The 19,843-nt window shown below is 60.0% G+C and overlaps 1 protein-coding gene across 28 annotated transcripts in view; it reads right to left on the bottom strand.

Annotated features, from left to right (window-relative positions):
* TSC2 (TSC complex subunit 2) overlaps nt 1-19,843 on the bottom strand; it is a 33,807-nt gene that overhangs the window by 12,845 nt on the left and 1,119 nt on the right. For 19 of the 28 annotated variants that reach the window (XR_012000666.1, XR_012000667.1, XR_012000665.1 and 16 more), the window contains 20 exons: nt 19,174-19,260; nt 17,563-17,673; nt 16,697-16,841; nt 15,652-15,769; nt 15,160-15,208; nt 14,644-14,769; nt 14,249-14,322; nt 13,047-13,173; nt 11,908-12,051; nt 10,981-11,118; nt 9,724-9,827; nt 9,303-9,384; nt 8,238-8,393; nt 7,763-7,879; nt 4,910-5,032; nt 4,092-4,198; nt 3,809-3,959; nt 2,619-2,741; nt 2,126-2,260; nt 711-900 (listed from right to left, as the gene is read on the bottom strand). Coding sequence is in view for 23 of the 28 variants with exons in the window: in XM_072754045.1 (XP_072610146.1) it covers nt 711-900; nt 2,126-2,260; nt 2,619-2,741; nt 3,809-3,959; nt 4,092-4,198; nt 4,910-5,032; nt 7,763-7,879; nt 8,238-8,393; nt 9,303-9,384; nt 9,724-9,827; nt 10,981-11,118; nt 11,908-12,051; nt 13,047-13,173; nt 14,249-14,322; nt 14,644-14,769; nt 15,160-15,208; nt 15,652-15,769; nt 16,697-16,841; nt 17,563-17,673; nt 19,174-19,260 (2,407 nt within the window). In the remaining 5 variants the exon portion in view is untranslated. The remainder of the gene's footprint in view (nt 1-710; nt 901-2,125; nt 2,261-2,618; nt 2,742-3,808; nt 3,960-4,091; nt 4,199-4,909; nt 5,033-7,762; nt 7,880-8,237; nt 8,394-9,302; nt 9,385-9,723; nt 9,828-10,980; nt 11,119-11,907; nt 12,052-13,046; nt 13,174-14,248; nt 14,323-14,643; nt 14,770-15,159; nt 15,209-15,651; nt 15,770-16,696; nt 16,842-17,562; nt 17,674-19,173; nt 19,261-19,843) is intronic. The other 9 variants (XM_072754049.1, XM_072754041.1, XM_072754036.1 and 6 more) reach the window with 1 other exon arrangement.

Here is a 19,843-nt window from a genome sequence, read left to right on the forward strand (position 1 = left end):
TCTTTAAAAAGCTATAAAAAACAAGAATATGCAGCAGAAGCCATATGTGGCCCTCTGCAGAAGTTCTAGTGGCCCTGCTCCACTCCTGTCGCCCACCCTGCTGAGGGCCAGACACGCAAGAGCATGCACTGAGTGGGCGAGGCACCCTGAACCCTTGGAAGTCCCTCCAGGGTGTGGTGTGCGCAGAGGGGAACGGAGAGGAAGCTGTGAGAACCAGGCCAAGGGCAGGAGCCAAGGAACAGGAAGGTTTCTGTGCTGTTTAAAATGACCCTCAGGGGACGGCTGGGTGGCTCAGTGGCTGAGTGTCTGCCTTCAGCACAGGGCGTGATCCTGGGGTCCCGGGATCGAGTCCCACATCGGTCTCCCCACAGGGAACCTGCTTCTCCCTCTGCCTGTGTCTCTGCCTGTCTCTCATGAATAAATAAATACAATCTTTAAAAAATAATAACAATAAAATAACAATATTGACCCTCAGGATAAGAAATGAACCATAAAGGAAAGCATTCAAGGTCCTGTGGCAACAGAGAGCACATCCCGGGTACCCCGTGGAGACGCTGCACCAAGCTGTACCCAGAGGGGTCACATGAGGTCAGGGTCCGCACAATGACCGTGGGCAGGGTGCAGCCCCAGCCCCAGGGGCCCAACTCCACACTCACATAAGCGTGTGTGCACACAAACGCACAAAGACGAGCAGAGAGACAGACGCTTACTTGACAGGAACTCGAGGAGAGGAATGGCCATACTGGCCGTGGCCGAGATGTGTGTGAGCTTCACGACCAGGACGGGAAGCGCCTTGATGATGATGTCAGGCATCTCCACGCTGCAGATGGCCAGGGCCACCACACACTGGCTGGCACAGCGGTAGATCAGGCCTTGCTCCAGGCAGTACACCATCTCCCGCTGTGGGACGGCATGGGTGCCTCAGGCCGGCCTCCCCACCCCCACCCCGCCCCGCCCGCAGACAGGCTCGGGTCTGGTAAGCCAGGGCCTTGTCTCCCCAAGCCCACTCTAGCGTGTTTTACAGAGGGGAGGCCGAGCCTTAGGAAGGTTCGACATCTTGCTCCAGGGCCTTGAACCCCTAATCAGCATAGCACCAGGAGCCGACCCCTCCCGAGGTGACGACACAGTGGGGCAGCTCTGGCCAGGTGCCTCCTGACACTTCCAACCAGCAGGGCCAGCAGGACCCCGGAGCCAGGACATGCTGGGCCCATGACCCCTCTGCTTATGGGATTCCTTCCCCAAGCTGGCTGGCCTTATTATGGGGTGGTCCTGCCTGGCACAGCAGGCCACTGGGCACGCATGCCTGGGGGCAGCTTCCTGAATGAAGACAGCAAACTTTACCCAGCGGGAGACGGGGAGTAGCTCAGGCCGCGGCCTCAGGGCCCACGGATGATTTCAGTTTCCTGTACTCACTCCAGCCCTCAGAAACACCTGGACTTCCAGGGCTCTCAGGGAAACTACAGTCCAACAGGGCAGAAGGGGGCAGCAGGCCCAGCAGCACAGGAGCCGCTGCAGCCGGGGAGGAGGCGGGATGCCCAGAGTGCACTCCCGATGCCACTACCATCCACGCAGCCCCCCTGCTGGCTGTGACCTAAGCGGACCAGCCCATCTAAGACCGCAGTTCCCTCACCCACTCAGGTGGACTGACCAAGAGGCATCGGGACTTGAACAGCCGCAGCAGACATGCCCAGCGGCGCAGTCAAGGAGCTGCCATGTGCCCGCTGATGGCAGAAGTGCGGGCAGGTGGAAGTCAGGCACCGTAGGCCCTGCTGCTGGTCTCTTAGAAGAGGCCCAGCTCTGCCAAGACGCTTAGCACTTGTCCTGAAGGCAAGCAATGCTCCAGAAAGAAAAAATGCCGCTGCATGTGGATGGGCAGCACAAGGCCCGCACCCCCCAGAATGCAACTGAGGAGCGCCAGCAGACGCCGGGGTCTGCAGCTCCAGGCTGGGCCAGCCAGCAGGGGTCCAGCAGCCACACGGGGAAGCAAAGCCAGCTCCCCTGGTCCTGGCCCAGCAGCCCCCAGGTGACTACAAGGCCCAGCCCGTCTAGCGGAAGCCAACGTCCCGTGGCCCAGACTTCAAACGCCAGCTCTCCCAGGCCGGCCTATCCCTCTCCCGCCTGGTACCTGTCTGGTTTTGTCCAGGTAGTTATGGTAAGAGATGAGCGCCGTCAGCACAGGGACCACAGCCAGGTGCAGGTCGGTTCTGGAGAACCCTTCCGGGGTGCCTCGGAGCCGCTCCAGAGTTCTGGGACCTGAGAGCTAAAGACGGTAGCTCAGAAGGAAGCGTGCCCGACAACAAGGCAGGGCCCACCACCAAGTGGCCGAGGGCAAGGGGGAAGCAGGGCTCAGGAGCCAGGGGGGCCTTCCTACTCCCTTCTCTGACCCAGAGTCTGCCTTTTCAGGCACGCTAGAGGGTGCCCACCCTGACAGGCACCGGAGACCCCAGCGAGGAAGGGAGGGGGAGGATTCAGAGTACCATCCTTGGGTAGCGAGTTCAAGCCCTTGGCTGCAGCCTCTGACTCCTGCCCCCACATGGGAAAGGAAGGGCAGGGGCCCCAAAGGCACCATAGGCCTGGCAGGCGAGGAAGGAAGGCCCCGCCGCGTGAGGCGGCCTCACCATGGAGCAGAGGGCGGAGGACAGCTGGTCCACACTGCAGGGTGAGGTGAAGATGAGCACCTTATAGCGCAGGGACTCCGGCAGCTTGCTAAGCACGAGCTTCAGTACCTTCCAGTCCACCTCCTGCAGGCAGAGGGGCTGGTCGGGGGGGCTGGTCAGGGGGTGGGTGCACCCAGGGGTGGGACGACGTGCTCTTGGGCCTGCAGCCTGGTTTGCAGCTGGGCAGCTAGTGGCCTCTGGGCCCGCTCTGTCTCTGCAACCTCCGGAGCTCGTGCTCCTCTGGGGAAGTTCAGTCCTGGGCCCTCCAGGCACCAAGTGAGCGGGGGTGGGGGGCCCAACCCACACAGCCAGTGTCCCCCCCCCCCCTCAAGTGGGCCATGGGACTCCACACCTGCCCACCCCAGGCACCCACGGAGACCGCAAGAGAGGAGCCTGCATCCCAGCTCAAAGGGAAAGCAGCACGTGCTCCTGAGTGACCCAGAGCCCAGACGTCCACTGCAGGACCTAAGGCCACCCAGGGCCACAGCAACGAGGAGGACGTGGTGGTGGCCACCCCAGCCCCAAAACTTCCCTGCCAGCTCCTCCCCACCTCATCAGGGAGGCCACTGCCTGGGCGACACCAAGGCCGTGAGTCTTCCAAGCCTCTCCCCAGATCCCGCCTGTGACCCAGAGGCCTCGAAACTCATGGGACATGCCCCACGGCCCCTTTTAGTGCCCCCGGGAAGCCGCTTCCCTGCCTGCAGCCTGGAGGCCTGACCTAGGCCAGCGCACGCTGTCCGGCCCCACGGTGCCACACATTGACTACGTTGCCTCTCCCCTCAGACCCTGTGCGGAGGCCTCCACCCCCACACCTCCGCGGCCGGGACCACACCGACCCTACCTGCGGGCTCGGCCTGTTCCTGCCCCTGGAGCCTCTCCTGCCTTTCAGGGCCTCACCCGGCCCTCCAGGTGCCCCCAACCACAGCTGACCGCACCCCTGCTCTCCCACAGCGAGTCTCTGCTCCCGAGGCACACCCTCCCATGACTCCAGGTGTCTACACATGACCACCTCATCCCAATCCGCCTCCCAGAGGCAGGAGTGTCTCCTCCGCTCCAGGCTCAGCTCTGCAGAACGGCGTAACCCCAGGGCAGATGCCGTGAAGGCCAGCAGCGGACCCTGCCACCTGCTGCGGAGGGACCCAGCAGCTCACCTGCTTCAGGCACTGTAGCAGGACACGGAAGAGCAGGGAGTAGGGCAGGGAGCCAAGCCGCACGGCAGGGCCTGCGGGCGCAGGACCAGGCGGCCCCGTGGGAGGTGACAGGGGACCACTGGCCTTCTTCTCCGAGCCTCTCTCTGGCTCCCTATGGAAGTGAGTGAGACGAGCACTGAGGCCAAGGCTGCGGGCACCCTGCCCACCCCACACTGCCACGGGGACCCTGCGGGACGCCCCTCGGCTCCGCAGCCCAGAGCTGGGGGGCACGGCTGACACGCACATGGCATCGCAGACGCAGTAAGGGCTGAACCTCACGGCCCCGTCCTTGCTGGGCAGGCCAAGGCGGTGCAGCGAGTCGGCCCTCAGCAGCAGTAGGAAGTCAAAAGCCTGCGGACAGAAAGAGATCCAGCAAAGCCAGGATGATGCCAGCCTGTCCACTCACTCATGCATCCCTGGGAAAGGCCCTGCCCGCCGACAGCAGACACGTGCCACCCCACCGTGTCCGCAGCATGGGGGGAACCACACAGGCATTCATGGTGCCCAGGGAGGCGCGCAGTTCCCGCTGTGGCTGGGCCGCAGTGTGGCCTCATGCCAGGGCAGCTGGGCCTGTGGCCAGGACACGGGGAGGGCACACCCCACACCCTGGCTGGGCAGCACCACCCGGCCCCAAGGCCAGAATACAGGACTGCTCAGGCCCCATCGCTTGCTCCAGTGAACGACAGGTCACATAACCGGGCTGCCCAGGTGACGGGGGCTGCCTCACCACACACAGGCTCTAGAAGGGACCAGGTCCCCCGTCCCAGTGACCTCCACTCAGCCTGGCGCCAACACCCACAATGGCAGCCCCAGGGGAGACAGGGCTGTGCGCCACCTGAAAGCGGTGTCGTCCTGCCTCCACCCCTGCCCCCGGCCGCCTCGTGGCTCAGACCGGCAGGTTCGGACGCACACAGACTGCAGAGGGAGGGATGGTCTGGACCACCGGCCACCTCCCTGGCATGAGGTCACTGTGGTCACCACCAGGACCCCAGGAAGCTGCCCACAGCCTGAAGTGCAGCCAGAAGGACTACAGCCGCTGACAGTCCCCCGGCCCCGTCATACCTGCAGCCGGATGCTACTGGCGATGGGCAGGGTGTAGCTATGCTTGTAGTGGAGCTGGATGTGGCTGACGAGCGTCTCATACACACGCATCGCATGGCTGGCAGGCAAGGCGTACAGCTTGGTCTACAGAGAGAGCATGCCGGTCACTTGGAGGGCAGAAGGCTGAAAGGCAGCCAGGGAGCCCAGGACAGGGACCAGCAGCCCCGCAGTGACTGGGCTCTCTGGAGTGGCTGCTGCTCTCTAGAACCAGTAAGCCTTCAAGCCACTAAGTCCGCCCCAGGGACTTCATCCCACAGATACTTCCACGTGCACACTCTCGGTTATGGCAAAAAAAAAAATCAGGAACACGTTCATGTCCATTACAGAGAATCTGCTGATACATCAGGAAAATCTGTCTAATGGTGCACGACTTAGCAGGACGTGCCACATGACCCATGAGCTGAAAGCACATTCTCCCTGCCGCTGGCAGAGCAGGACAGACCAGGGACAGGTGAGGCCCCGGGGTGCTGGGCAGGGGGCTTGTCAGCGGGCCATCCACCCAGTTGCTGGGCTGCCATCCCTGCTGTGAGCTCCTCCCTACCCCACCTTCCCGACAGGTGAGCCCAGGAGATGCCAGGTGAGACCCTGGGGGGGTGGGGGTGGGGGGCTGTGGGGTGGGACGGGCCAGCCAGGAGCAGAAGTAGGGAGTCCAACCACAACCAGAGGGACCCCTCTGTGGTCTGTGGTACTCCTGAGGCGAGCAGCAGGGCCTTAAAACCTAAGTCACTGCTATTCTTAAAGAAATATTAACCAAAAAAAAAAAAAAAAAAAAAATTGGAGGAGGAAAAGGAGTTGGACACAAGGCTCGGGCTGATTCGGCAAGGGCAGCAGGGCACCTGGCAGGAAGGACGGACGGATTCCAGCTCTGAGCTGCGTCCACGCTGCCTGCGAGTTTCAAGCGGGTACACAGATTATTTTTTTAATTAAGTAAAATGAGCAATGAAACCGCCTGGCCTGGGACTTTGCCTCAGCAAACAGCTTGGTTCTGGGGTTCCCGCTCCTGGGGCATTGGAATCCAAGTGAGGGCGACAGACCACCCTCCTGCTTCCCTGCGGCAGGGGTCTGGCTTGCTCAGGCCCTTGTGCTCCTCCCGTCAGAGGACTAGTGACGGGAGCCATGGGGGGCCGGCCAGCTTTCCGCAAACACTTCAAACTTCCACACCAGGAAATAACCATCACTTGCAAGTGCTATGAGAAACTATGTATCCTCAGATGTTTTACAGACAGAAATGTTTGAGGCAAAGGATTCAAATCCTAATTGATAGGGACTCCTGGGGGGCTCAATGGCTGAGCATCTGTCTTCGGCCCAGCGCGTGATCCTGAGGTCCTGGGATCGAGTCCCACATTGGGCTCCCTGCATGGAGCCTGCTTCTCCCTCTGTCTGTGTCTCTGCCTCTCTCTGTGCATCTCTCGTGAACAAATAAATAAAATCTTTAAAAAATAAAAATGCTAAATGATACTGACGCTGGCGAGTGAGGGTGAGTGACACTGTGACACTTTGAAATCAGTGAGAGGCAGGGCGGCCAGCAGCAGGGCCCAGGTGGAGGCTGGCCGGGGGTGTGACGGGAGGTGGCCACAGCCCCAGTGACCCTCAAGGGCCCATGGGTGCCCAGGAAGCCAGCCGTGCAGCAGGAGAGTGAGCACGGTGCCACAGCAACCCGGCACAGAGAGCACACACCAACCCTCTGACCACAGTCTCACCCACGATACACCAGGTACTCTCTCTGCTCAACGAGAAAACAGATGACCTCCGTAAAACATGAGCAGCGGATCTGAACACACTTCCCCAAAGAAGATCTACAAACAGCCAGCAGGCACCTCACCAGGTGCTTATCACACTCATCAGACCACAGTGAGCACCGTTTTACGCACAGTGGGAGGCGTGCTGGTGAGGACGCCTTGCACGCGCAGCCACACACACTGCTCCTGGGGATGGAGTGACCCCGCAGACACCGCCTGGCCATTTCTTGAATCAGTAAGCACAGGGCTACCATCTGACCCAGCAAGTCTGCTCATACCTATGCACCCAAGAACAAAAACAAACCTCCCTCCGTCCACACAGACACTTGCACACGGATGTTCACCGCAGCAGGGTTCCCGGTAGCAGAAGGTGGACACCTGGTGTCCATCAGCACATGAACGGATATGTAAATATGGCAAATCCACACATGGGACTAGGGTCCGTACAAGTGAAGCCCTGACACCTGCTACCACACAGGTGAGCCTTGAAGACCCGATGCTCAGAGGAAGAAGCCAGACACACACAAGCACATACTGTCCGAGTCCATGGTTGTGAAATGTGCAGAACAGACAAATCCATGAGATGCAGTGGCCTGGCGGTTGTCAGGGGCCGGGGTCCCTGGGGGGCTGGGGAGGGACTGCTAATGGGTGTGGAATTCCTTCTGGGGGAATGAAGGCATTCTAAAGCTGCAGTGATGGCCACACAACTCTGAAGATACTGAAAAATCCACTGAATTACACATCTGAAGTAGATGAATCCTACGATATACGAATTACCTCTCTCAACAAAGCCGTTAACGTCATCCCTCAAGCACAGGGCCAGGATGGATGGCCGCCCTCTGTGCCGCAGTGGCTGTGTGAGGGTGAGGGGGTGGCCTGGCCCGGGGCATATCTGGGCACACTGGCCCTACAGCCCTCAACAGCTTCCCACACAGCGACGAGCAGTCAGGATAACACCAGGCCACCCTCTGCGGCCCCCAATGAATGCCCAGGTCTCCCCGGCGACGTGTCCCTGCAGAGCAGCGTTCTGAGAGGCAGCTGGTTGGCACACCCTCCCAGAAAAGCAGAGGCCCACCTGAAGGATGACCAGGAGCCCCAGGACGGCAGTCTTCACGTCCTCTAAGGAGGCCGAGTACGCCGCCACGTCTCTTTCCTCCAGCTCAGGGGGTGGAGAGAGAGAGCGGGCAATCACCTGCAGAGAGAAGGAAGGCGTTCAGCTCCCCGCTCACGGCTCCCTGCGGCAGCAACACTCAGACCCTAAGCTTTCTCTTGTCTCGCAAGAGCTGCACCTTACGCACCTAGAAACCACTCACAAAACATGATGTATCTCAAAGTTAAAAGAAATATATCAGCCACAGTGCAGACCCGGCCACAGCCCTGGCAACGCCATCCTTGCTGCGGGGAGCCCTGCCTGAGATGCAGCCGACCGCTCTGCAGAGAACGGGGATGGAGGGCCCAGAGGCCACGGTGCCTGCCTGCGGGACTTCGCCACAAACCGGGGTCCCTCTGGCAGCCCAGGCACCCAGAGCCCGCGCTTCTGCGGCCCTCACCTTTTCCACAATGTCCAACAGACTGTTGAAGTGGTGGGTGTGGCAGCCTTCAGCCAGGTCCACCAGCAACTGGGTGGCCAGTTTCCGGACTTGGGGGTCTTTGTCCTCCGGGACGTGGGAGAGCTGTGAGATGACCACTGAGCTGATTAGCTCCTCCTGTGGCAGCACAAGTCGGAGGAGGTGAGCCTCGCGCAGCAGAGGTGGGCAGCTCCAGAGGGGCGCTCTGCACGGCCCACTGGTGGCCCAGCCCAGGCCCTGGCCCACAGGCCCATGCGTCCTGGCTCGCTCCAGCCCGCTCAACGTCACCATCAGGAACAATCCCACATGGCGGGGCCCTGTGTGCGTGCACTGGGGCAGAAGACCTTGTCCCCGACATCATGGGGTCTGTTGTAACAGGCAGCATGACAAGAGCTTTCAGGGGCAGGTAGAAAGCTCTACAGCAGCAGAGAGCAGGACAAGATGGACCCTTCCATGAGGGAGCTGAGAACCCAGAGGGGCTTCCTGGAAGAGGCAACACTGAGCTGGATTCCAAGGAACAGAGATGCAGGAAAAAAGGCAGGCTAAGAGGGAAGCAGTGGGCAGACAAGTGCTGGGAACACCGGAGATGCCAGGGAGGCCACCCTGAAGCACCACACAGAGCCTGAGGTGCATCTCCCAGAGGAAAGGGCACACAAACGTTTCTAAAGCATAGACTCTGATCACAGCCCAAGGAAAGGATGGGCTGAAGAGAGGCAGGCCAGGCCTGGCACCACCGTGGTCGAGCCGGAACCAGAGAGTGTGATCACAAAAGTAAAAAGAAAATGTCCCCACATGAGACTCTGTTCAGAAGCTCTGTTCTAGGCCCTGAGCTGGCCCGAGATCCCGGGGTGGGGGGTGGGAACAGAGGCTCATGGCCCAGCAGGGGCCTGGAGGAAGGAAGGCCCCAGTGCACGAACAGGGAGCCGGCCACAGAGGGGCGCTTGTGGGACCCTGAGTCCAGGGCAGACCCTGGAGGCTCGCAGAGCCCACCCTCGAGCCCCCTACCCCCAGGGCATGCGCCCTCCGCACCCCCACCAGGACCCGCACCTCATAGAACTGCCTGTTGATGAGCAGCACGAAGGACAGGACGTCCAGCACCTTGATGCGCACAGCACTGCGAGATTCATTCCTGGGGGCAGGGCACACCTGCTGGGGCCGCGTGGGCAACGGGCCACCTCATCCTCCACCAGGCCCCGGCTTGCCCGGCAGCCCGAGCCCAGGCCCGCTCGCCTCTGCGGCAGGTGAGGCCCAGCTCGCCAACACCCACACCAAACATGGGGTGGTGGGGCAGGGAGCTCAGGCCTCAGAGACAGCGTATTCCCAGACGCCTGCTCCACAAGAAGATGCGCAGGGGCCTCAGAGGACTCCGTCCTACTGGAAAACCAGCCTGCACCTGCTCCTTCAAAGGACGAGAGAGGAGGAGCCTGACTGACCAGGCCCCAGCTCCAGGCCCCCGAAGGCTCCCTACCTGAAGAACCTCTCCATCAGTAACTGCAGGTTCTGAATCCAGCCGTCCTTCGCCGGGTGGATCGACTGAGCCCGGTACGTTATTAAGTTTAAGAGGGAAGACTCCTGGAGACAGAAACAGCTTGGCGTTAATGAGCGGCTCTGCCCGCGAGAAGGTTTTCCTACGCTCATGCCCCGTGCTGCTGGCCCCAGCTGCTCAGGGACGCCAGATAGGCCAGGCAAGGTGGGCAGAGCGCATGACCAAGGCTCCAATGGAAGAGTAAGAATTCATTTAAAAACCCACACAAGGGGGCAGCCCCGGTGGCTCAGAGGTTTAGTGACGCCTTTGGCCCAGGGCCTGATCCTGGAGACCTGGGATCAGGTCCCACACCGGGCTCCCTGCATCGGGCCTGTTGCTCCCTCTACCTGTGTTTCTGCCTCTCTGTCTCTGTCTCTCATGAATAAATAAAATCTTTAAAAGGAAAAAAAAACCACATAAGGGACGCCCAGGTGGCTCAGCGGTTGGGTGTCTGCCTTTAGCCTAGGGAGTGACACTGGACCGAGTCCCGCATCAGGCTTCCTGCAGGGAGCCAGCTTCTCCCTCTGCCTGTCTCTCTCTCTCTCTCTCTCTCTCTCTCTCTCTCTCTGTCTCCTGTGAATAAATAAATAAAACCTTTAAAAAAAAAAAAAAAACCCACACGAAAGCCTTGGCATCAGACTGTGCGTTGCTGGCACAAGCACTCCATGCCACCTGGTGAGCAGACGCACCAGGCAATAAGTCTCCACGCAGCCGGCAGCACCTTCCCCCGTGCAGGTGGGAGGGAGCTGCCGGTTAGGCTAGCACCGTCCCTAACAGACCCACATGCAGTTGGCCTGCTGACGCCCGGCAGACTTCCCTGCCACAGCACACACCCCAGCAAAGCAGAAGCCTGCCAGCCCTTTGGTTCATATAAATGTTTATTTTTATTTTTTAACTTTATTTATTTTATGATAGTCACAGAGAGAGAGAGAGAGAGAGAGAGGCAGAGACACAGACAGAGGGAGAAGCAGACTCCATGCACCGGGAGCCCGACGTGGGATTCGATCCCGGGTCTCCAGGATCGCGCCCCGGGCCAAAGGCAGGCGCCAAACCGCTGCGCCGCCCAGGGATCCCCTAGCCCTTTGGTTCAAACTCAAGGAGAGCAGTTCCAGACCCACAGCCGCTTGCCCAGCAGCCTGACCTAAACCCCCCAGCAGGAGCACCAAAGGCCCCGCCAAGCCGGGGGAGCAGAGGTCTTACCGGCCTCTGGTCTGCACATCGCTCAACCAGCTCAAAGTATCTCTCCTGAGAGCCGTGGAACTCATTCTGATCACACAGCTCTTCCACTGTGGTCAGCAGGTCGTGCACGATGGTTCTGAGCTCCGGGCTGTCCAGGGTCTGCAACACAGTGACATCCACTCCCCTCAAGGACTCAGTCTCAGAGCCCTGAGCTCACACGAACTGCCTCCAGACACCGCTCAGGCCTTCCCGCTGGGACACGGGGTGGGGGGAGGCAGCAGCCAGGCTGCTCTCACTCATCCGGGGAGGGAGGGCCCCAGGGAGTCCCGCTATGCCCACCCAGCAGGCCCCAAAGGGACTGACTTTGAGCACGTTCACGCTTCCCCCAGGCTCAAGCATCTTCTAGAGGCTTCAGGGCTGTGACCACCCAGCCTGCCGCCCCAGGAGGAAGCTAGCCTGGGGAGCCAGACTGAGCGACAAGAGGCTGGTCCCTGCTGAGTTCCAATCCTCCGCCCACTGGCCTGGCTGTGCACATTGGCCACCCCAGTGCCCCGGGAGACCCAGCCCCAAGCCCATGCTACACGCAGCCTCATCTGTCTGCACCCCTGCATGGCCACCATGTCCTCCTTCCTATCGTGGCTAGTACTTCCTCCGAAGCTACGCCAAAGCCACGGGCAGCATCCTGGATGTGCTGGGAACTATCTCCAGGGTCCACTCCCAGGCCACAAAGGGGAAGTGTGTATGACTCTTGGTCTTGAGAACCGCCAGCCCTGCCCCCAAGCCCCCCTAGGTATTGCTGCTCCAAACCCCAGAGCGGCCTTGTGAAGGCCGGCCCCCTGTACTGACCGGTGGGAGGATGCAGACATGAGTCAGAGTGCGCGGTGCGGGGGCCTCCTCTGGGTGAGGTGGGCCTGCCAGCCCGCTGTCGAGGCCCTCCCGGTGCCTCACCTGGAGCTGGTGCAGGAGGCGCTCCATGATGTTCAGTAAGATGTCCCAGGTCACAGCTTGCAGCTCCCTCCGGTACTTCTTGATGAGTCTGGTTATAGAGAGGACGATTTCATAGGACACCACCTCATTCGGACAGGTCATGGCCTAGAACAAGAGACCCAGAGAACACACAGTGGTCAGCCGCTTCCCACTGCTGCCCAGCAAGCCCCATCCCACGGCCCTCAGAGCCGAGCACGAGATGCCTTGGAGGGGCTTGCTCCCCACACGGATCTCAGGGGCCATAGAACTATCTTAGGAGCCCAGAAACACGCTTTCTACACTGGCTTCAAAGTGCTGGACTCGGGCAGCCCAGGTGGCTCAAGCGGTTTAGCACCGCCTTTGGCCCAGGGCCTGATCCTGGAGACCCGGGATCGAGTCCCACGTCGGGCTCCTTGCATGACGCCTGCTTCTCCCTCTGCCTGTGTCTCTGCTTCTCTCTCTCCTGTGTATTCTCAGAAATAAATAAACAATTAATTTAAAAAAAAAAAGTACTGGACTCTGCCGGACCGGACTGTTCACGGCAGATTCTGGGCCACCGGCTCACCAGCCTAGCAGAACCTGGACGCTCCCTGCTCCACTGCCACAAAGCAGGAGCTTGGCAGGAAGAACCAGTGGCTCCAGCCTGGGCAGCTCCCAGGCACACATGCTACATCTCTGGCCTTGCTATAGAGCAAGAGCAAGACTAGCACTTAACAAAATGAAACCATCCCCAGCGGGAATCTTTTTTTTTCTTTTTTAAAGATTTTATTTATTTATTCATGAAAGAGAGAGAGAGGCAGAGACAGAAGCAGGCTCCATGCAGGGAGCCCGACGTGGGACTCGCTCCCGGGTCTCCAGGATTATGCCCTGGACTGAAGGCGGCGCTAAACAGCTGAGCCACCAGGGCTGCCCCTTCTGCGAGAATCTTGAGCAGTTCTAATGTTCATCCGCAGAAGATGAAATTCATATAATAGAACATTTGCTTGAAGATAGAACCAAGGGTCCTAAACCTTGTCCCCGAGTTGCAAAGCAAGGCCTCGCTGCCCACAGGCCTGCACTCAGCCCCCCAGTGCTGTGGGCCCCCCACCCCGCCAGCCTCTGTGGCACACAAACCAAGTCACCTCATAAAATGACGGCAACACAGACGTTGGGGAGTTCTTGAGAGAGTAGAGTCGGTGTGCTCCCCAAAGGGCCATCCCCACAAAGAACACAGCCCCTCTCAGCAGTGGGGCATCTTCCATGTAGGCTCTAAAAGCAATCCACAGCAAGACCACATGTCAGCGGAGCCCACACCACCTCCCTGAGCTCCCTGCTCTCATGGGCAGAGGCAAAGCTAGGGAAGAGGCAGTGGGCAGGGGACCCGGGCCTGAGCAACGACCCGATCCACTCATGCACTCCCGCCACAGTCAGTCCTGCTGCCGCAGGGCCGTGTCAGATGCCAGGGCACGAGGTAAAAGCAAGCCATCAGCCTCATGGTGCTCGAGGTCTAGGAAGCACGGATGTGAACCAAAGAACCATGTAAAGAGATGTCAGATGCTTCCCTCACGTTACAGCAAAGAACGAGAGCCCAGGGCCATAAGGATAACCTCCCCAGGGCACTCAGGAAATGAGCAACCATGCTATATCAGCACACGCTCAGACAAATGAGCACAGCAGAAGGACGTGCCAGCCAGGGGAGCAGGTGTGTGCAGAGGCCTTGGGTGGCTGGCACAGCAGCTAGAACAGGTGGGAGGCCCACAGGCTGAGGCAGGGCTGGCTGCCCGGGCCTTGCCATGCTGGGCACTGTGGTTCTGATCCTCAGGGCAGGGGAAGCCATCACGGCTCCGAGCAAATGGTGCCACGGTCAGATGAGTGGTGGGAAAAGGTCATGTGGCTGCTGCGTGGAGTGGATGCCAGGAGCTCAGGAGCAGGTGCAGGAGACCAGCAAGGAGAGCGTGGGGGCCCAGGGGGCTGGCCCTAGGAGTGCACAGCCCTGAGCCACCCTCAGGGGCAGAAGCAACAGGACCTGTGATGGTCTGGCCGTGGGACAGGAGGCCTCGGGCCTCCTACCAGTGTCCGCGCTGACACAGGCCCCCTGGAGGAGGTCCGAGTGTGGGAGGGCTTATGGGGCTCAGCACTGAATGTCCGGACTTCACAGCAGGAGGAGAGCACAGGAATCAGGCACAGAGCACATAGCTGTAGCTGCAGAGCAGGCTTCTGGAGCAGCCACCCCAAAGGGACAGAAAGCTCTCGGCTACCCCCACCGGGCATGGGCCCACATTGCAAGCCTCCTGGAGGAGCCTCGGTGGCAGCCGACCCGTGCCCCGAACCCGCGCACACTCGCCTGTCCTCCATGATGCGACACATGTTGTAGATGGCACTGTGGCCCAGGTGGGTGCCCAGCAGGTTCCGCATCAGCTGGGAAACAAAATGTACCGCCCTGAGAGAGGGGCAGATACCGGCCCGGGACCCAGGGGCCAGCCTCGTGCCACCATCGCCCAGAAGCCCTCCACGTCCAGCCGGCTCTCCGCCACCCCCTCCCAAACCCGGAGTTTTCAAAATGCCAAAACCCTGGCCTCAGCTCAGCCACCTGGAAACTGGAAAATGCTACTGGGCTCCCCTCAGCAGGACACACGGCCATTCACCCTGGCCATTCACAACACGGCCCTCGTCCCAGCTACGTGCTTTTAACATCACCCTGGAGGGAAGAAGCCTCCAGAGCAAGGCCTAGACCCCCACCTTCCAGCAAGGCTCACAGAGCTCCTTCACATTGATGGTGCGGCACAGAGTGACAATGAACAGGGGGAGGCTCTCGGCCGGCAGGCAGTTGTAGCAGACAACGGCGTCCAGCACCTGCAGGGAGACCTGGTGGGGGGGACGAGGGTCACGCCAGTCCTACCCCGCCTCCCGCCCGCAGCAAGGGGACACCCACAGCCTCCCTCCCACCCTGCTTTGGTTGCTGTCGCCCCTCCCCCTTGCCGAAGCAGCCTTCCAGAGAACCAGAGGGGGCGAGCACCACTGTCACGGAGGCTCACGCCATCCTGAACTGTGACCCCACTGGCAGAGGTCGTCCAACCAACCACTTACTGCAGAGCCCTGAGCACCAGGGAGGCAGAGCCACCAGCCCGGGGCCCCACGACCAGTGAAAGGCAGTGCGAGGCTAGACCCCAGAGCCCCGGGTCTCACGCACCCCCGACCAGGCCTGCCCAGGAGGAGGATGAGAGGGACCGTCCCCGGGGAGGACCAGCTACAAACCTCTATGTCCACGGATGACACAGTCTGGACGCACAGCAGGCAGATCATGCTGGTGGAGGAAGGGCAAAGTCAGAGGGAGCTTTCCCAGAAGCCGCATGGCCACACATCACGCTCTGGTGACTCTACAATCATCAAGCAAGAGGCTTGACCCCCTTTGAGCTCCACTCACCCCCAGACAGGCAGGTGCCCGCTCTGGGCCACCGCTGCTCAGTGCTGGCTATGCAATACCAGCAAGGCCCAGCCCCTGCCCTCACGCCTTCCGCAGCGTTTGAAAGAACGGCCCCAGAGATAATAAGAAGCGCTAGCTAACGTTATGGGTCTGTAAGAAAGAAAACGCTATCGTTCTATGAACGTGAGCAAGAGGCAGCCACGCTGCTCCCAGCTTCTCCGTTTGCTTGCTGATGTCAACAGCTTTATCCACGCCGCGGAGCTACATGCGGTGCCCAAGGAGCACGACTACCACCAGAGGGACGTGATTGGAACTCTTCTTACTGGACCATTGATGCAATGTACTCATCCAGGTAACAGCTGTTGAACTTGACCAAGTTCACAAGCACCAGGAGGAATTCGGAGGACAGGCCGATGTCCATCCACTGCAGGACAAACCCAGCTGAGGGGGAAGAGGAGGAGGGCACTGTACTGTCTACTCACCTCCTCCCCAGGAGAACACCGCAGCTCCCCCACTGCTGTCCTGTCAGCGGACCCCACGCACAGGCCGACGGAGGCTCCGCTGGAGCCCCAGCGGGTCAGCTTGTCATGGACTGTGGCACGTACAGCCCCCAGGATGCGCTGAGGGGGTGTAGGCTGAGGGGCAGCCTGGGGCCCCAGGCCTGGGCTGGGCAAGCATCCCCGGGCACGTGTCTAGATGCAGATTCCTGCCCCCTACCCCTCCCTGACACTGTCTCAACAGAGACAGAAGCCACACTTGGCCACTGGCCAAAAAGCCTTAGAAACCTGGGCAGTCAGCCAGTGAGCACCTGTCAGAGCCAGGCGGCCAGCTGAGGCCCATCTCAGGGCCCCAGAAGTCCTTCTTCCTGCGCCCACAGCCATGACATGGAATCTCAAGACCCACGGATACGTCACCCCATCGGGACAACAGGGAGGAAGGCCAGCCAAGGGGAGAGCTGGGAGGTCAGGCCTGGGGCACAGAGAGGCCCATGAAGAAGACACAGTGGGGTGCCCCACCTCCAGAAACCTCAGGGCGCCCCAGATAAAGCACAGGCTGACACCTGGGTCGCCAGCATGCTCTCCCTACAGCAGGATTCGGACCACCTGCTGCCCACCAGGCGGTCTCACTCCGCAGGGATTCTGAGACTGCAAGTCTGGGCTGGAGCCCAGGACTGTCTGTCTCTAACAGGCTCCCCAGGAGCCGCTCTGGTTGGCACTTCCGTGAGCAGGACCTCATGGTGCCGCGCCCCCTGCAGGCCATCCCCGTGACCTGCAGCACATCCTCTGCACCCCGGCGGCCTTCTGGCGCCTCCGGGTTAAATGGGACACCCCAGGCCAGAGAAACCTCACACACCAATGTGGCACCCACCCAGTTCTTCTTCCAAGTAGGTGATGTGTCTCCCATTGTCCGTGAGGGCCTTGAAAACTTCCAGTCTTTCATGGAGGTCTTCATTAGCGGGGTAATCCTTGATGGCCCTAAAGAACAGAGCCCGGAGAACGCCCAGGCGGTCCCCCTGCAGACAGAGGCGCTCCTTTAGTCCTGCCAGCAACCCGGACCAGCTGTGAGCAGTCCAAGAAGTACAGTGGGCTCCCTTATCCCTCCCACAGGAACTGTGAGGGACACGTCGGGCACGTCCCGACGTGTGGGGCTCCAGATAAGGGGTGTGCGTGTGTGCAGCATCTACTGTGTGGGAGCTCTGGGCACGGAGTGGACACAGCAGGGACAATGCAGTGCCAGCCCTCCCAGGGCTCCTGGACAAGAACAGACATCCTCTTGTCCACCAGAACAAAAATGGTCTGACTGCACTAAAAGAGGACAGGCCTCTCCGAGCAGCAGGGGTGTGGACAAGAGGGAAGGGAGCCTCCCAAGCAGGAACGGAGAGGCCACCTGCGGTTCTAGAAGCTCAGAGCAGCATGGCCAGAGTCTGGCGCACAGGGAGCCACAGGCAGAGGCCCAGGGCAGGGGCATGAGGGCAGCAGGACTGGGGAACCACCCATCTCTCGTGGTGGGCACGTCCCCCATTGTTTTGCATGAACGGATTCATTTACTCCCCAAGATGTTCCAGAGGAGGAAGGAACAATAGGCATTCCCATTCTACAGGAGAGGAGGCGGAGGCTCAGTGACTCCCACCAGGGTCCGAGGCTGCGGGGCACATTCCAGCTGTCTACGGCCCCCCGGGACCACCCCTCATGCCCAGCCCAGCTCCACCAGCGCACGACCCCGCCGCCCATTACCTGCCCCTGCACGATGGCCTTCAGCAGCGCCAGCACCGCATGCCGGGCCTCGGGGGGCCGCTCCGGCTGCAGCAGGTCCGCGACGGCCTTCCAGAGTGCTTCTACTGCATGCTGCCGCCGGCAAAGAAGAACAGCGGTGAAGGCATGCTGGCCCCCTCGACTCGAGGCTCAGCACCACGAGCCAATGACGGAGCAGGACACTTCTTCATAGAACTCCCTCCCCAGAGCACCCCCCCCACCGCCCCCGCCCCCGTGGACCCGTCACAGCCCCCATGACCCTGAGCCTGACGAGGGGAATGACTCCAAACTACTTCAAACCCACGCAGGTCCTGGCTACAGGCTGGGGGGCAGCGGGCCAGGGGAGCTGTTCTGGCTGCCCCGCAGAGGTTGGCCAGGGGTCCCCCTTGGGGGCTGGCTCAGACTTGGGGAAGAAAGCCACTGAAAGAGTCTCAGGACCAGGCGGTCCCTGGGTCTGCAGCCTGACACAGAAACCCCACTGCCCTGGCCTCCCGCTGTTGGAAGCACACCACACGTCTGCTGCGCCTGTGCTGCCCAGAATTCGCATGGCCTTCTGGAATCTGCCTCTGCTAAGTCCCACACCCAGGGGGTAGCTGGGTCCTGTTCCCCACAGCCACCTCGAATCAGTCTCTCATGCCACCTTTTCTTCACGTTAACCATCCCATGCCCCCTTCAACCTGGGTGTTCAGACCACTCAATCTTTCCTGGGCTCACTTTTCCCAAGAAGGAACTAAAAAGTCCTTTAAATGTTGCCTGACCAACAACCTGACCGTGTTCAGGATACTCTGGAACTTTCACCTCCTTTGTCCCATGCACAACACTCCTGGTGACACAACGTAACCCCTGACAAGATGCAGACACAGACCCGGTGGACTCTGACAGCCTCTCAGGCTCACCTGTCCATCGGCCACGAGGCCCCCCTCCTGTACCTACACAGGCAACTTTACAGACATGGGTGCCTACCCTCGCCTCTACCCTTGATACCATAGAGCCTGCATGTTTCAGGTGACCTGCGATGTCGTGCATGCTCTCCCCTCCCCCTTAGCAAATCCCAATCCGCTCGCTCTATGTCCCCTCCCAAGTTGCCCATACGAGCTGGGGGCCAGGCTAGAGCAGAGCCCTGCAGGTGATCTCAGGACCACTTCCTGGTCTGTCTTCGAGATGCCCGGAGAGGGCCTGCAAACACCTGCCCGAAATAAACACGCTCACGTCTGTGGGGCTACTCGATGACACCAGCCAGACACCACTCCCAAAGAGATACCAGAAAGGGCAAGCCTGGAGTCAAACAGCTTCCTGATGTACCCTTACCTTCCCTGTAACACGAAAAGACCAGTGAGCACGGCTTTCTGCAAGTCACTACAAACACTTTGTCGGAACTGCCGGGAAAAGCTTCATCCCTCTACTCCCCACCCCTGCATGTGATGGACCCCAAAGGGTTGGGCTCAGCGCATTTGCAGAAGCTTCCCCATCACTAAGATGCAGGTTAAGCGTCCCTAAAATGGAGCGTGAGTTAGCGCCAGCAGGCAGCTGCCAACCCGGCTCCTAGAAAGAGCCGTCAGACTCCTCGACAGCAGTCAAATGAGGCGGACCTACCTCTTCAAATTTCTTCGTTTTTGCAACTTCGCAGATCTGCCCTATCACCCGGATGCGATTGTTGATGCCGCATTCAACACTCAGCTCCTGGCGAGAGACAAAGGGAGAAAAGGGGCCAGCGCTCAGGCAACAGGGCTCCTGAACCGCCAGTCACAGACCACCCTGAGGATCGTAGCGCGTCTCCACGCTGCAGACTTGCCGCGGATCTTTCTGCAATCGGGGATCACCAGGGTTTATGGCCCCGTCTCAGCTGAGAACACTCTGCTTCTCTTTTTCACGTTTCTTTTTATTTATTTATTTATTTTTTTAATTTTATGATAGTCACACAGAGAGAAAGAGAGAGAGAGACAGACAGACATAGGCAGAGGGAGAAGCAGGCTCCATGCACCGGGAGCCCGACGTGGAATTCGATCCCGGGTCCCCAGGATCGTGCCCTGGGCCAAAGGCAGGCGCTAAACTGCTGTGCCATACAGGGATCCCACGTTTCTTTTTATTAAGATAACGTTCACGTAACAAAATTAGCTCTTTGGACAACTTAAACCTGTACCATGTAGCTTGTAGCATATTCACAATGGCTTGCAACCAGCTCCACTAATTCCAGAATATTTCCATCACATAAAAGGGAAACTTCACGCCCATTAGCACTCACCACCTCCCCATCCCTTCAAAC

This window comes from Vulpes vulpes, chromosome 3 (assembly GCF_048418805.1).
Source record: "Vulpes vulpes isolate BD-2025 chromosome 3, VulVul3, whole genome shotgun sequence".
Classification (NCBI taxonomy): domain Eukaryota; kingdom Metazoa; phylum Chordata; class Mammalia; order Carnivora; family Canidae; genus Vulpes; species Vulpes vulpes.